This window comes from Lepidochelys olivacea (genome assembly GCF_965140295.1).
Source record: "Lepidochelys olivacea isolate rLepOli2 genome assembly, chromosome: 2".
Taxonomy (NCBI): Eukaryota; Metazoa; Chordata; order Testudines; family Cheloniidae; genus Lepidochelys; species Lepidochelys olivacea.
In genome coordinates, this window is record NC_140412.1 from 210,447,555 (window position 1) to 210,461,318 (window position 13,764).

General features: G+C 42.0%; 1 protein-coding gene across 1 annotated transcript in view; it reads left to right on the forward strand.

Annotated features, from left to right (window-relative positions):
- Window positions 1-13,764, forward strand: part of IGF2BP3 (insulin like growth factor 2 mRNA binding protein 3) — a 168,619-nt gene that overhangs the window by 117,617 nt on the left and 37,238 nt on the right. The window contains exons 11-12 of the mRNA XM_084618393.1: window positions 5,369-5,504; window positions 9,682-9,813. Of these exons, the coding sequence (XP_084474519.1) occupies window positions 5,369-5,504; window positions 9,682-9,813 (268 nt within the window). The remainder of the gene's footprint in view (window positions 1-5,368; window positions 5,505-9,681; window positions 9,814-13,764) is intronic.

Sequence of the window (13,764 nt, forward strand, 5' to 3'; positions counted from 1 at the left end):
TTATCTATTAGGACTACAGACCACAGTGGTGGATTCCCTCAGCCGACGCTTCAGCATCAGCCATGAACGGGAACTGAACAGTGAACTGTTCCAAGAGAGAGATGTCTTACCTGGGGACATCCGCAGGTAGATCTCTTCAAAATTCCATCCAAGGTGAAGTGCAGACAGTTGTGTTCAAGGGGAGGATGTGGCCACAGCTCATGGGAGAGGCCCTAGCCATTACCTGGCTTTGAGTTCTGATATATGCTTATCTCCCAGTCCCTCTACTGTTCAAATTCCTAAACAATGTGAGACAAGAGATGCTAGTAGTCATCCTCATAGGCAGGAGCAGCAGGTCTGTATAATTTTTGGTGCTGCCCAAGATGGGTCTAAGTCTCTTTCTCTCTCTGCCCACTCCCTCCCCGCCCCCCATTGTAAGCCGATATATATTTTTTTAAATAATGTAAAAATGGACTGGAAACAGTAAGCATTTAACCGTTTCCCTTTATTGCACAATATGATTATCATAAGAAATGTATTTAAGAATATTAACTTTATTAATACTCTTTTGAATACTGAAACAACCAAGCACTCTTGGATCAATAACCCTCAAAAGCAAATATTTCTAAAATTAAAATAGCCCCTTCTTTTGCGATGTTCTTCAGAAGGCAGCAAATACTTTTTGTCATTGTTTGGTTCTTGAATGGAGGCATCCAGGAGACTTGCAATGTCCAATTCAGAGGCAGAGTTATGAATGTGCAGGTGATTTAGACATTCTTGTCCCATTGTCATTCGCAAATAATTTTTCAGTCTGCGCAGGCAACTGAATGATTGCTCAGTGGTGCAGGTTGTAGCTGGAATTGTGTAGAATAATTTCAGAATTGTAACTTCTGACAACAAGTCACTCAAGCCTTCGTTTTGTTTCAGAGATTGCTTCACTTTTCTCACCAAATTAAGCTGGAAATTTCTCGATCTGCAAATATTACTCAACATTTCTAAATGAAGAAATAGCCTCTCTGTGTTAATGTCACCATGGAAAGCTTCAGTTATTGGGACAGTGTCCTGTTTCGAGCCATTTGCTGCATCGGTTATATGCTTCTCCAATTTTACTATGAATGTAAAGCTTTCTGTTGAAAACCTCTGTTCAACGGCAACTTTGCAAACATCAATGATCCTGACATATATTTGATGAAAATACTCTTTGGGGTCACTAAAGGTATGCGGAAGGCTTCCATGGTCAAGCCATCTTGGTGGCTTGTATTTTCTTGGGAGTGTAGGATCATCTAAATAAAGATTTTTTGCCTTCTCTACTGTTGTTTCCCAGAAGTGATTATATGATGAGTTAGTGCGCATCCCGCTCAACACCTCTTGCAACAGGCCAACTTTCTTTATAACACTTGCCAGTGATACATTTGGGCTTTAAATTTTTGCATTAGCTTCTTCTACAGGACCCATGGTTTTCACAAACTGTTAGTGTAAAGTACGTTGAAAAAGATTGAAGTTGCTTCGAGAATCCGCTACATTTTGAGCCAGATTCATCAGAAGAGTAACTAAATTCATCTAGGCAGTTCATCCTGGCTTCCTAGTTGTGGAACAGTGATTTAATGCCACTGATCCTTGGTGTCCATCTTGTCGGGCACAATGGTCATAAAGAAGGCTCCCCTTCACTCTGAAACTCTGAACGCTGCCATACGACTCCCTGATGGCACTGATGAGATCTTTCACTATCGAAAACGTACCACAACATTCTAGAATATTATGCATGTCATCCTGCATGACAAGGTTAAGGGAATGTGCAGCACAGTGCTCAAATTCCGCTCCTGGCTCTCGATCCCTCACTGTGGCTTGGACCCCAGTAAATTTGCCTGACACATTACTGGCCCTGTGGTAACATTGCCCCTGGCAATCAGAAAAGGGCAAATCACACCTGAGAAGCGTATCTTCCACAGTTTTGAAAAGAGAAGCAGCATCCATTGCGTCAGTTTGGTAAAACCCAGTGAACTCATAAATCTCCCAGTCTTCACTAGAAAAGAAATCTTAAAGAAAAACTTACTTGTTCTTTTCTTGACGGATCAGTAGTCTCATCCATTACAATGGCATAAAACTTTGAAGCCTTTATCTTTTGCACAATTTGGCTTAGCGCCATCATTGCGATTATTTTGTTAACTTCATGTGACAGCCACTTGTATTTTGTGCGACTAAGCCACTGTCTCAGTTCCTCTCAATCTGTACTGCATAGCAACAAGACCTACATCAAATTTGAATCACTCTCATTATGGCATGTCATGCTATTCCTTGTTGAGCTAGGTTCTGAACACTGTTAAAAAATTTTGTGCAGTGCATTCCTGGCTGATTGTGATTCTTTTCTGTAACTGGCCAACATTAGTGCAGAAACATTTACCTGTGATTGCAGAACAGCATGCTTCATTACCGCTTCCTTGTGACAGGATGATTTTTCGTGTGATGTAAAACCATGCAATGCATGTCTCCAATCTTGAAATCTGGACGAAATAAACGTTGGTTCAGCCTTCTTAGAAAATATTAAGATCTTCTTTTCAGAACAACTTTTGCAGAGTGAGCAAAAAGCTCTGTCTGATTCACTATTGCACGCCAACCACGTAAACCTTGATAGCCAAGACTGCTGAAAACTCCTTTTCTTATCTTGTAGATTTGCCGCATCTTTCTTTTGTATAACTTCAGTTTGAAAGCTGGGTGTGGAACTCAGGCCATCGCTTGATGAACTATCCATTTCTTCTTTTTCTCTGGGTAACTTTATTAAGAATTTATCCATTGTTGGTTATTACTGGTCCTACAAATCAAGAATTTGCTGCTGGGATAAAACGAAGCTACAGTGCACCAGCGCCACAAGATTACGAGGGCCAGTTAAAAGTGGAAAGTCAGAAGCAGAACTCGTTATATTTTGTTGTACCCGTATACAACACATTATAGACTTTAAAGGATGTAAAATAAAGTGCCTTTAAAGCACCACCTGCTGGAGCTGGGCTCAGGCAGGGATTTAAAGGGCCCGGGGATTTAAAGGGCCCGCTGCGGGGAGCCCAAGGCCCTTTAAAGCACTGCCAGAGCTCTGGCAGTGGGGCTCGGGTGGTGCTTTAAAAGGCCCGGGGCTCCCCTGCCACTGTGGGGAGCCCCCTGGTCCCTTTAAAGCGCCACCGGAGCTCTGGCAGCGGGGCTCAGGCGGGGGCTCCCCGCAGTGGCCGGAGCACCGGGCCCTTTAAATCCCCACCTGAGCCCGGCTGCTGGAGCCACAGGGCTCTGGCATCCAGGCTCCAGCAGGAATTTAAAATGCCTGGAGCGCTGCAGCGGCCAGAGCCCCAGGCCCTTTAATTCACCCCTGAGCCCCGGGGCTCCCAGCTGCCTCTGCAGGTGGTAGCTCCGGGGTGATTTAAAGGCCCCAGGTCTCCCAGCCAGAGCCCCGGGGCCTTTAAATCGCCTCTTCCACTCAGGACTCCGGCATACCAGTAAGTCCTTTAAGTTACGTTCATCCCTGGTGCCTCCTCCCCCTCCTCAGGTGTAGCAGCAGCCAGCAGCGCAGTGCACAGCAGCAGAGCAGCCACCTGCTTTCAATCAGGCAGGGATGGCCTGGGAGAGGCACACGGGGGGGGTGGCAGGCTTTGGGTTTCGTCCCCTACGACAGTCTCACAACACTTTGCCTCAGTGTGGCTATTCAGTGGCTGGCTGGTATAGAAGAGATCTGCTCTACAGAAGTTAAAAGGGTATTGCTTAACATCGGGGCCAACAACTAGGAAAACTTACCGGAGAAACAAGGTGGGTGAGGTAATATCTTTTACTGGACTAACTTCTGTTGGTGAAGAGACAGACGTCTGAGCTGAAGAGGAGCTGTGTGTAAAATCGAAAGCTTGTCTTTCTCACCAACAGAAGTAGGTCCAATAAATGTTATTTCCTCACCCACTGTGTCTCGCAAATATCCTTAGGTCAACATGGCTACAACAACACTGAATACAGGAAAATTTACCTGCGAAAGTGAAAATGCTTCCAGGCTTGGTGCAACTATCAAGCTATGCTTTCTCTTGAGTTCTCTTTGGCTCACATCCTTGATTACATTCTGAATTTAAAGACCACAGGCTTATGGCTAAGCTCCATCAAAGTTGAGCTAGTTGCCATCACAGCTCCTATAGAAGTGTTCAGTCTTCATTCACCCTACTGCTGCAAGATTTATCAAAGGCTATTCAACCTGTTCCTTCCTGTCAAGGAGCCAAGTCTGCCATGGGACCTCTCCTTACTTCTCAGTGCTCTGAGGAAACCCCCATTTGAACCTATGGGGATATTCACATCCTTGCTTCCTTCCTAAAGTGTCTTCTGAACTCCACATTAATCAAAAGATTCACTAGCCACTATTTTACACCAAGCCTCACTCACACGGGATGTTAAGAGCTCTTGCCTCTTACTTTGACAGGACCAGGCCCTTTGGGTTTCTCCTAGACTCTTTATCTCTGTTGCAGAATGAATGAGGGGACATCCAGTCTCCTCCCAAATATTGTCCAAATGGGTTCCATGTTATGTTGTCATGCTACAAAGCCTCATTCCCCTCCAAGAGTTATTGCTCAATCTATCTCTGTAGCTCTTCTGAAAAATATACCCATTTCAGACATCTGCAGGGCAGCCACCTGGTCTTCGCTGCACACGTTTTACCAGCATTATCCTCTCGTGCCTGATTCCAGAACTGACGTGGCCTTTGGTGACACTGTCTGCAGTCCATATTGAATCCACTTCTTTGGCACAGAGAGTCCCCTGACCTGGGGCACCCATAGGGACGCTACTTGAAGAAGAAGAAGGAGATTACTTACCTTGTGCAGTAACTTGAATTTTTCAAAATGTGTGTTCCTATGGGTGCTCCACTACCTACTCTTTCCTCTCTGCCTCAGAATCTCTTTCTTCGGACTTCTGTGGTTGAGGAGGAATTGGAATGGTAGTGCATCTGCCCCTCTTTTTGGGGCCCAAAGGTGTCTGGAGCACAGGTGTGGACCTGCAGACACTGCTGACAAAGATCTCCAATCAAGAGCAGATGGTGGGTGTATATCCTGATGTGAGGCACCCAGAGGGACACATCTCAAAGAACTCAGGTTACTATACAAGGTAGGTAATCTCTCCTTGCTAGAGTCTATGACACGTCCAAGCAAATCTTAACCATTTGACACTGAATCACATTGCACTAATTTTAGTCCAGTCTTTTGTGAGGGAAGTATTCTTTCAGAGTCTGTTAAAATCATGTTTGAGTTCTGCTGCAAATTGATCTTGTATGTTCCAGGGTAAACTTGCCAGTTTCAAAATTCCCCAGCCTCAACTGATACGTTTTGATTACAGTCTACTGTTTGAATGGTAATTCATTGCATTTCTGTTTTGCCTGCAGACTGCAGGACTTGACACTCTATAACCCTGAGCGGACCATTACAGTTAAAGGCAGTATTGAAACGTGTGCCAAGGCCGAGGAAGAAATAATGAAGAAAATCAGGGAGTCCTATGAAAATGATATTGCTGCTATGAATGTGAGTCTTTTTCTATGGCTTGGTCATTTTTGGATGTTTATTTCCGAGAGATTCTTTACGTCTATATTTATATATATATTGGATCTCTTTTTGGTCGGAAAAATTGAGAAAATTGACTTAGATGAAGGACTTGAAGAATAATTTTACTTCAAAACTACCTTCCTTTGTTGTGGAGACTGGAAAGGAGTTTTTATTTGTATTATGAATGTTCATTTGATGCCACAGTACTATGAAGTACTTGAAGGAAGTGCTTTCTAGTCCCCTGATACTGTTCAGTTTTTAACATAAGAACCATCTTTTTATTTGGTAACTTTAATCTGTAAATGAGACTTTCCTTAGTTTCCTATTTTCTCATGTGTAGGACTCACTCTTTAATTTGGGAGCAGAAATATGTCCTTTTCAATTTGGAAGGTAAAGAACTGTACTCCTATGAAGATAAGGACGACTTGTGGCACCTTAGAGACTAACAAATTTATTTGAGCATAAGCTTTCGTGAGCTACAGCTCACTTCATCAGATGCATTGAGCTGTAGCTCACGGAAGCTTATGCTCAAATAAATTTGTTAGTTTCTAAGGTGCCACAAGTCGTCCTTTTCTTTTTGCGGATACAGACTAACACGGCTGCTACTCTGAAACCTGGTCCTATGAGGATAGTTGCTGATTATCTAATGCAAAAAAGTATTACCCTGTAATTTGACAGTGTCACAGGTAGAGATCGGTAGACCAGAGAAGACTTGGGTAAACCATCCTACAAAATGTGGAAACATGGGCAAATTACTAACTTTTAGAACAAAAGAACAGTATAAGCATGTAGGCAGAAAATCAGAAAGGGTAAGGCACAAAATGAATTACACCTAACAAAAGACATAAAAGGACATAACAGGAGGTTCTATAAATACATTAGGAGCAATAGAAAGACAAAACAAAGTGTAGGTCTACTACTTAACAGAGAAGGAGAGCTAATAATGGACGACACCAAGAAGGCTGGGAGTTTAATGCTTATTTTGCTTCAATCTTCACTAAAAAGGTTAATTGTAATCAGATGCTTTTACACAATAGTAACAAGAAGGGGGAAAGAACACAAGCCAGAATAGCGACAGAAAAGGTTCAAAAATATTTAGAAAGTTAGATGTATCCAAGTCGGCAGGACCTGATGAAATTCATCCTAGTGTGCTTAAGGAATTAACTCGAGCAATCTCAGAATCACTAGCAATTTATCTTTGAGAACTCAAGGAGGACAGATGAGGGTCCCAGAGGACTGGAAAAGGTCAAACGTAATACCTATCTTTAAAAAAGGCAACAAAGGACCTGGGGAATTTTAAACCAGTTAGCCTAACTTCGATACCTGGAAAGATACTGAAATAAATTTATTACACAATGAGTTTAAGCACTGAGAGGATAATAGGATAAGTAGTATCCAATATGGATTTGTCAAGAACAGATCATGCCAAGCCAACTTAATTTCCTTCTTTGACAGGGTTACAGACCTAGTGGATAGGGGGAAGATGTAGATGTGATATATCTTGACTTTAGTAAGGCTTTTTATACAGCCTCACATGACATTCTCATAAGCAAAGTAGGGAAATGTAGTCTAGATGAAATGACTATAAGGTGAGTGCACAACTGGATGAAAGCAAACTATTCATAATTACTCTGAATACAGCCTGTCAAACTGTGAGTTGAATCTTGTGGGGCCCTGCGTGGGTCTGTCCTAGGTGTGGTACCAAACATTTTCATTAATGCCTTGATTGATGGAGTGGAGTATGTGCTTATAATATTTGTGGATGACACCAAGATGGGAGGTGTTGTAAGTACTTAGGAGAACAGGATTGGAATTAAAAATTACCTTGATAAATTGGAGAATTGGTCTGAAATCAACCAGAAAACATTCAATAGACACATGCAAAACACTACACTTAGGAAGGAAAAAATCAAATGCACAACTACAAAATGGGGAATAACTGGCTAGGCAGTAGTGCTGCTGAAAAGGACCTAGGGCAGTTATTTTCAGCCTGTGGTCTATGGACTCTTGGGGGTCCACAGACTATCTGAGGGGTCCACAAAAGGTTACCACCATAGAACAATGGTTTTTACCCTGTGATCCACAGAACCCTATGGGTCCACAGACTATGTCTAAGATTTCCAAAGCAGTCCACATCTCCATTTGGAATTTTTTAGGGGTCCACAAATGAAAAAAAGTTGAAAACCACTGATTTAGGGGTTATAATGGATCACAAATTGAATGCAAATCAGCAGTGTGATGCATTTGTGAAAAAGGCTAACATCATTCAGGGGTGTATTAACACAAGTTTGTGAGTTCAATCCTTGAGGGGGCCGTTTAGGGATCTAGGGCAAAAAAAAAAAAAAAAATTGGGGATTGTGCCTGCTTTGAGCAGGGGGTTGGACTAGATGATCTTCTGAGGTCCCTTCCAACTCTGATATTCTATGATTCTAAGTGTCACACTTAAGACACAGGAGGTAATTGTTCTGCTCTACTCAGCACTGTTGAATCCTCACCTGGAGTACTGTGTCCAGTTCTAGGCACCACCTTTTAGTAAAGATGTGGACAATTTGGGGAGAGTCCAGAGGAGAGCAACAAAATTGATAAAAGGGAATGAGGAAGGGTAAAAAAAGACCTGCACATGTTTATTCTTGAGAAAAGAAGACTGGGGACTGATAAGTCTTCAAATACGTTAAGGCTGTTATAAAGAGAATGGTGATCAATTTTTCTCCATATCCACTGAAGGTAGGACAAGAAGTTATCTACTTAATCTACAGCAAGGGAGATTTAGGTTAGATATTAGGAAAAACTCTAAAGATAGATAGGTACTAGAATAGGCTTCCAAGGGAGGTTGTTGAATCCCCATCATTGGAGGTTTTTAAGAACAGATTGGACAAACTCCTGTCAGGATTGGTCTAGGTATAATTGTTCCTGAGTCAATGCATGGGGCTGGACTAGATGACCTCTTGAGGTCCCTTCTAGCCCTACATTTTTATGATTCTCTGAAAAATTCAGATATATATCAACACTTAACCAAAACGTTCTGTTCTGGATGTCAGGTGGGAAATGTCTTTCAGTTGCCAATGTTTCCCGATTGTCCAGACTGATCAGAAATACCAGGGCTGTTCTTCACCACCTTCACAGTGGGTGTGAATTATGTTGTTTTTTTTTCTAATGCTTTATTGGATGGATTTTGACCAGTCATTCCAAGTTAGTTTGTTGCCCTATAACTGCAGTTTTAGCTTGGTCTTTGGCAATAAAGGAAATCCTAGCACCTAATGTCCCACAGTTTGTGTCTAGTGATGGCCTTAAATGGGGTCTCTGTCCTAGCTGTAACAGGTTTAATATGTCAAATTGCATTGCAGGGAAATAACTTGGCGGGGGAGGAATTGGGGCTTAACTGAAGATTCTGGTGTGTTAGAATGCTACAACACCTCCTACTAACTAGACCTGGTCAAATTGCCCAGGAACAGTCTAGTCCAGTGGTTCTCAACCTGTGGGCTGCTTGCGGCCCAATCAGCAAACAGCTGTGGCCCATGTGACATCTCAGGGCCATACAGGTAGTATATATATTGTGTGGATGTGGCCCACATAACACGGAGCGTTGCATATGTGGCCCATAGTGGTAAATAGCTTGAGAACCACTGATCTAATAAGTGACATGTAGCTTCATTATAGTTAATGCTCATCCTGTGAGCACTGTGGGGGGATTTCACACTCAACGCTCTGCAGTCCACCTGCAGTTTTAGCAGTATGGGAGGCAGGGAGAATTAGTGGTTATGGGTGGAGCCGCTCTGTTTCTAAAGGACTGTTGAATTTCTATCACAGAGTCAGGCGGGTTATTGTTTTTGTACTAAACCTCATTCTAAGCATGTGGTCTAAAGGTCTGCCTGTCACTTGGATTTCTTTTCTCCAATCTTGTGGGTCACTTTATTGAAAAATAAAGTTGTAGTGAGAGACACCTGACTGTCTGTCACATTAGAGCCAAGCTTTTAACCTTATTGGCCTAAGTGAGTTGTCTGGGTATTAGGTCTGAAATCTGAATCCTCAAGAATGTAGATTTCAAGTAAAACATTGGCATCTTTACAAAAGAGGCTATTCCATTATCCCAACTGGGATTTTGATTAAGTTTAATAACTTGCATTGTAAGGCTAAATAATTTCTTCTACCGTTGCAGCTTCAAGCACATTTAATTCCTGGATTAAATCTGAATGCCTTGGGTCTGTTCCCACCTTCTTCTTCAGGAATACCACCTCCCACAGTGGGTGTTGCCTCTGCTGCCGCTGCTACTTCGTATCCACCATTTGGGGTAAGAAGTCTTCTTACTTTTGGCTATATTATATTGGCAAAAAGGGTGCTGTCAAAGTTTGACTACTGTTGAAGGGTAACAGTAACTATACGGTGATGCTGGTCAAAGCTGGAATAAAAGAAAAACTTGGCAAAGACCCAGGTATGTCAGTGTTCTGGCAACAGTTTACTGGTAGCACAGTTCTTTTGTGTTTTTGCTTGATGTAATGTGTAGGGTTTGTTTGCTGAATGCTTTCAGCTTGGCTTGTTTGTTCTGTTTCCGCATGAAAATTATCTAAGGTGGTTGTGGAAGAGTACAAACACTCAGTGACTATTCCGTAAAATTATCAGTGATGAAATTATCAGTGAAATCAAACAAGTGAGATTTGGAAAAGTATGAAACCCTGTTTTCTAAATAAATGATAGAGATTTTCTTTTATATCCCTGCAGAAAAATAAGTTCAAGTTTATACTTCACTCTTAAATGAGTTAGAAAAACGCTTGGTCAGAGGTTACAAGAAATAAAGCAATCTATATAAGCCTGTCCTTCCTATCTGAGTTCCTAACCTGAAGAAAAATATGGGATTTGATAATAGATTAGAATTCTGAGTAGCAAAAACAAATTTATGATTGAATATAGCATTTTTGTGTATGTACGAAACCTACTGGTATACAACAACACTAAGTACAGTAGAACCTCAGAGTTACGAACACCAGAGTTATGAACTGACCAGTGAGCCACACACCTCATTTGGAACCAGAAATACACGATCAGGAAACAGAACAAACAAACAAACAAAAACCAAAAAAGCAAATACAGCACAGTACTGTGTTAAAAGTAAACTACTAACCAAAAAAAAAAAAAAAAGGAAAGCAGCATTTTTCTTCTGCATAGTAAAGTTTCAAAGCTGTATTAAGTCAGTGTTCAGTTGTAAACTTTTGAAAGAACAACCATAACGTTTTCTTCAGAGTTGTGAACATTTCAGAATTACCAACAACCTCCATTCCCGAGGTGTTCATAACTCTGAGGTTCTACAGTATACAGGTGATGGTTTATACATATTAATCTGTTGGAAGGTGTGTTTGCATAGTATAATGCTCTCTGAAAAATGTGTGAGGAGTCGTGATGTGTTCTTGTTCGAATTCTTTGCTCCTTAATGGTCTCAGGGGGACTGTTTGCCTGCTCCATAGCAATATTTTGCATCACCCTGACCATCTCGGAATCATTCTAACAAGGGAAGGTTCTTGTCTGCAAACTCTCTGCAGTTTTTGGAGGCAGAGAGGAGGTAATTTTTCACCACCATTCTGTCGCTAGCCTCCATGGTTCCAACTCAGTAAAAGATGATTAGGTTTTCAAAATGAACTATCAGAACAAACAACTTGTAAGATTTTTACAAAGCCCAGAGACCTGACAGAACTCTTCACCATCATCTTTATTGAGAATCTCTTTGAGTTAACTTTTACATTTATTAATATTGAGCAACACTCGATGGGCAAAAATGCACTGCCACATATTGGCTACAAAGGCCCTCAGTGTGTTCAGGACATTGGTTGCACTATATATTCACCCCCGTGTCAAAGTCAAGGCTCGGTTACTGCTTTGCAGAAGGCTTTGTTGACAAATTTCTCATCACTATATTTGCCATGCATGCTGTACATGAAGCCAAATCCGCCATGGGATAAGAAATTGTGAACTTGATCAAATAGCTGCACCCAGATGGGCTAAATGAAGTATACATACTGTACTAGGGGTTTCTTTAATATTTTTCCCAGAGAAGTAAGCCAAGAAAATGTCACTGAAAGAAAGAGAATAAATGCCACGCTCATAACATTGTTCATAAGAATGAATGATTTGAGTGTAGGGAGGTTCTATACTGAACATAGTTTATAATGTTCGTAGCCTTATCAGGAAAATGTTCCAAGAGAGCCTGGGAGGCAATCTTACTATTAAAAGCAATGCTTCCATGAAAAATTTCATTAGCGTTGAAGATGAAACTAATCCAAAAATACTTTCTCTGGTTGAAAACTAAAACACAGCCTTGGCTTCATTGCTTTGCATAAAAATGTCATCTGTAGAAGCTGATGGTTTGTGTTTTGGAAATGAAGGAAGGTTTTGTTTATGCTGGCAGTCAGTATTTCTGTTTACAGTGGTAGTAATTATAAATGCTACTTTTCTCCTTTACCTGAACTTGCAAGCTGTCCTACTACTCCTGCAAGAATTCTTACTTCAACCCCATATTCCTGTTCTGTCTTATTCTTCTCTCGGTTCTTTGTTTTGCTTTTCCTTCCTTTTATTACTGTAAATTGCTACTGCCAGTATATGTTTCTCTTAGTGCCGAGTTTAAGAACTTCCTGCTACCTTTTCTGAAGATGGCAATGTCAATACACTTTTGTCCCATTTTTTTTCTCTTGATTCATCTTCACCCTTCTGTCCCCCACACTCCTTACCACCACTCAAAAAACCCCATCCAGGTTACCCTTTAGAATTCTGGCCGGTTTCCAGGTGGAAGATTTCTGGAAATAGGACATCAAAATGCTGGGAAAGCCTATCAAGAAGCAGGTGCTATTTTATAGCAATGTAGCATTTTTGCAGCAGGAAAGTGGCACAGGCTATGGCATGCGTTTTTAAGCAGATTTCTAACTTGCTTCCCCATTGTGCTGCTATACTCTCTCAACCTCTTAAACATGCTTTTGTCCCAACTGTTAGCTCAGCTGGGTTTCTGGCTGCATGGTAAGTAGATATGCAAAAAGCTCAGGAATAAATTGGTGAAGACAAAGGGTAGATAGCTGGGAACATCAAGCTGGGGTTCTTTCTTGGAGTTTGGGACTGGGGACTGTCAACAGGAATGGGGGAGGGTGTAGACCATTTGCATTGGAGTGCCTTGGTAAGGCCTGCATGGCTCTGACCCTTGGTGCTTTGATCAGCCCTGCTGCTTGAAGTCTGAGCAGTTCATCGCTTTCTGGTGGCGACGGGCAGAGCTGAGCTGGGAGAGCTGATATAAAAAGTCACTTACTAGGCAAACTCAAGCAACAAACAGAGGCAACTGACAGGAGTGTTTTGGAGGTAAGTTAGAGAGAGAGGCTATCCTCCCAGGTTCAGCTCTGTACAATTTCACAGTGGCCAGTGATGGAAATGTGATGGTGACCTGCAACAGATGTCCCATGTTTTCTTCCTTGCCTGAGCTGGAAGGGATTCCTATGTATGAAATGCAAGTTGGTGTCTGTGCTGGAAGAAAAGATTCTTGGATTGGAAGGGCAAATAGAGATGCTACTGAGAATCAGAGAAGCTGAGTAGTTCCTAGATAGCCAGGTTTGGGAAACATTAGTACCCCAGGTTCCAGGAACTGATCACTGTCAGAGACAAGACACTGGGCTAGATGGACCATTGGTCTGACCCAGGATAGCCATTTTTATGTCCGCTTAATGCTCTGTTACCCAGCGCCCCCTCTTCTTCAGTGCATCTACTAGTGGAGCAAAACTTGGGCAGCAATGCAGTAGGATTGATATAACAATGCACAGGGCAGAGGGTAAGGCTAGGGGGAACAGGCTCTATTGGGTGTGGGAAGGGAACAGGGTCTGGGAGAGGGGGAGGAGAACAAATGGGAGCAAGTCGTAGGGGAAAAGTTTCAGGGGATAAGAGAGCAGATTGAGATGAGGAAAATCCAAATACGTTTTAGGACAGGAAGAAGGATCACAGAGGTGGGGCAAAGGGCTGGCAGAAAACATACCAAGGGAGGTTAATGATAAGGACTAAGGGGAATGAGAGGGGCCTACAGGAAAAGAACCAAGGAGATCAGGAGGCAGTGAGGCTTTTTAGCTGTAATTTTCTGCCAGAACTTTTAATTTAGAGATCTTGGTTAGCAACATCCTCTTTCAACAGGAATTTGGTTGTTTGTGCAACCAGGTGGGGTTTTCATTCCACTGATATGAACACACACTATGCTTATTATTCACAACGTCCTCTGCTTACCTGA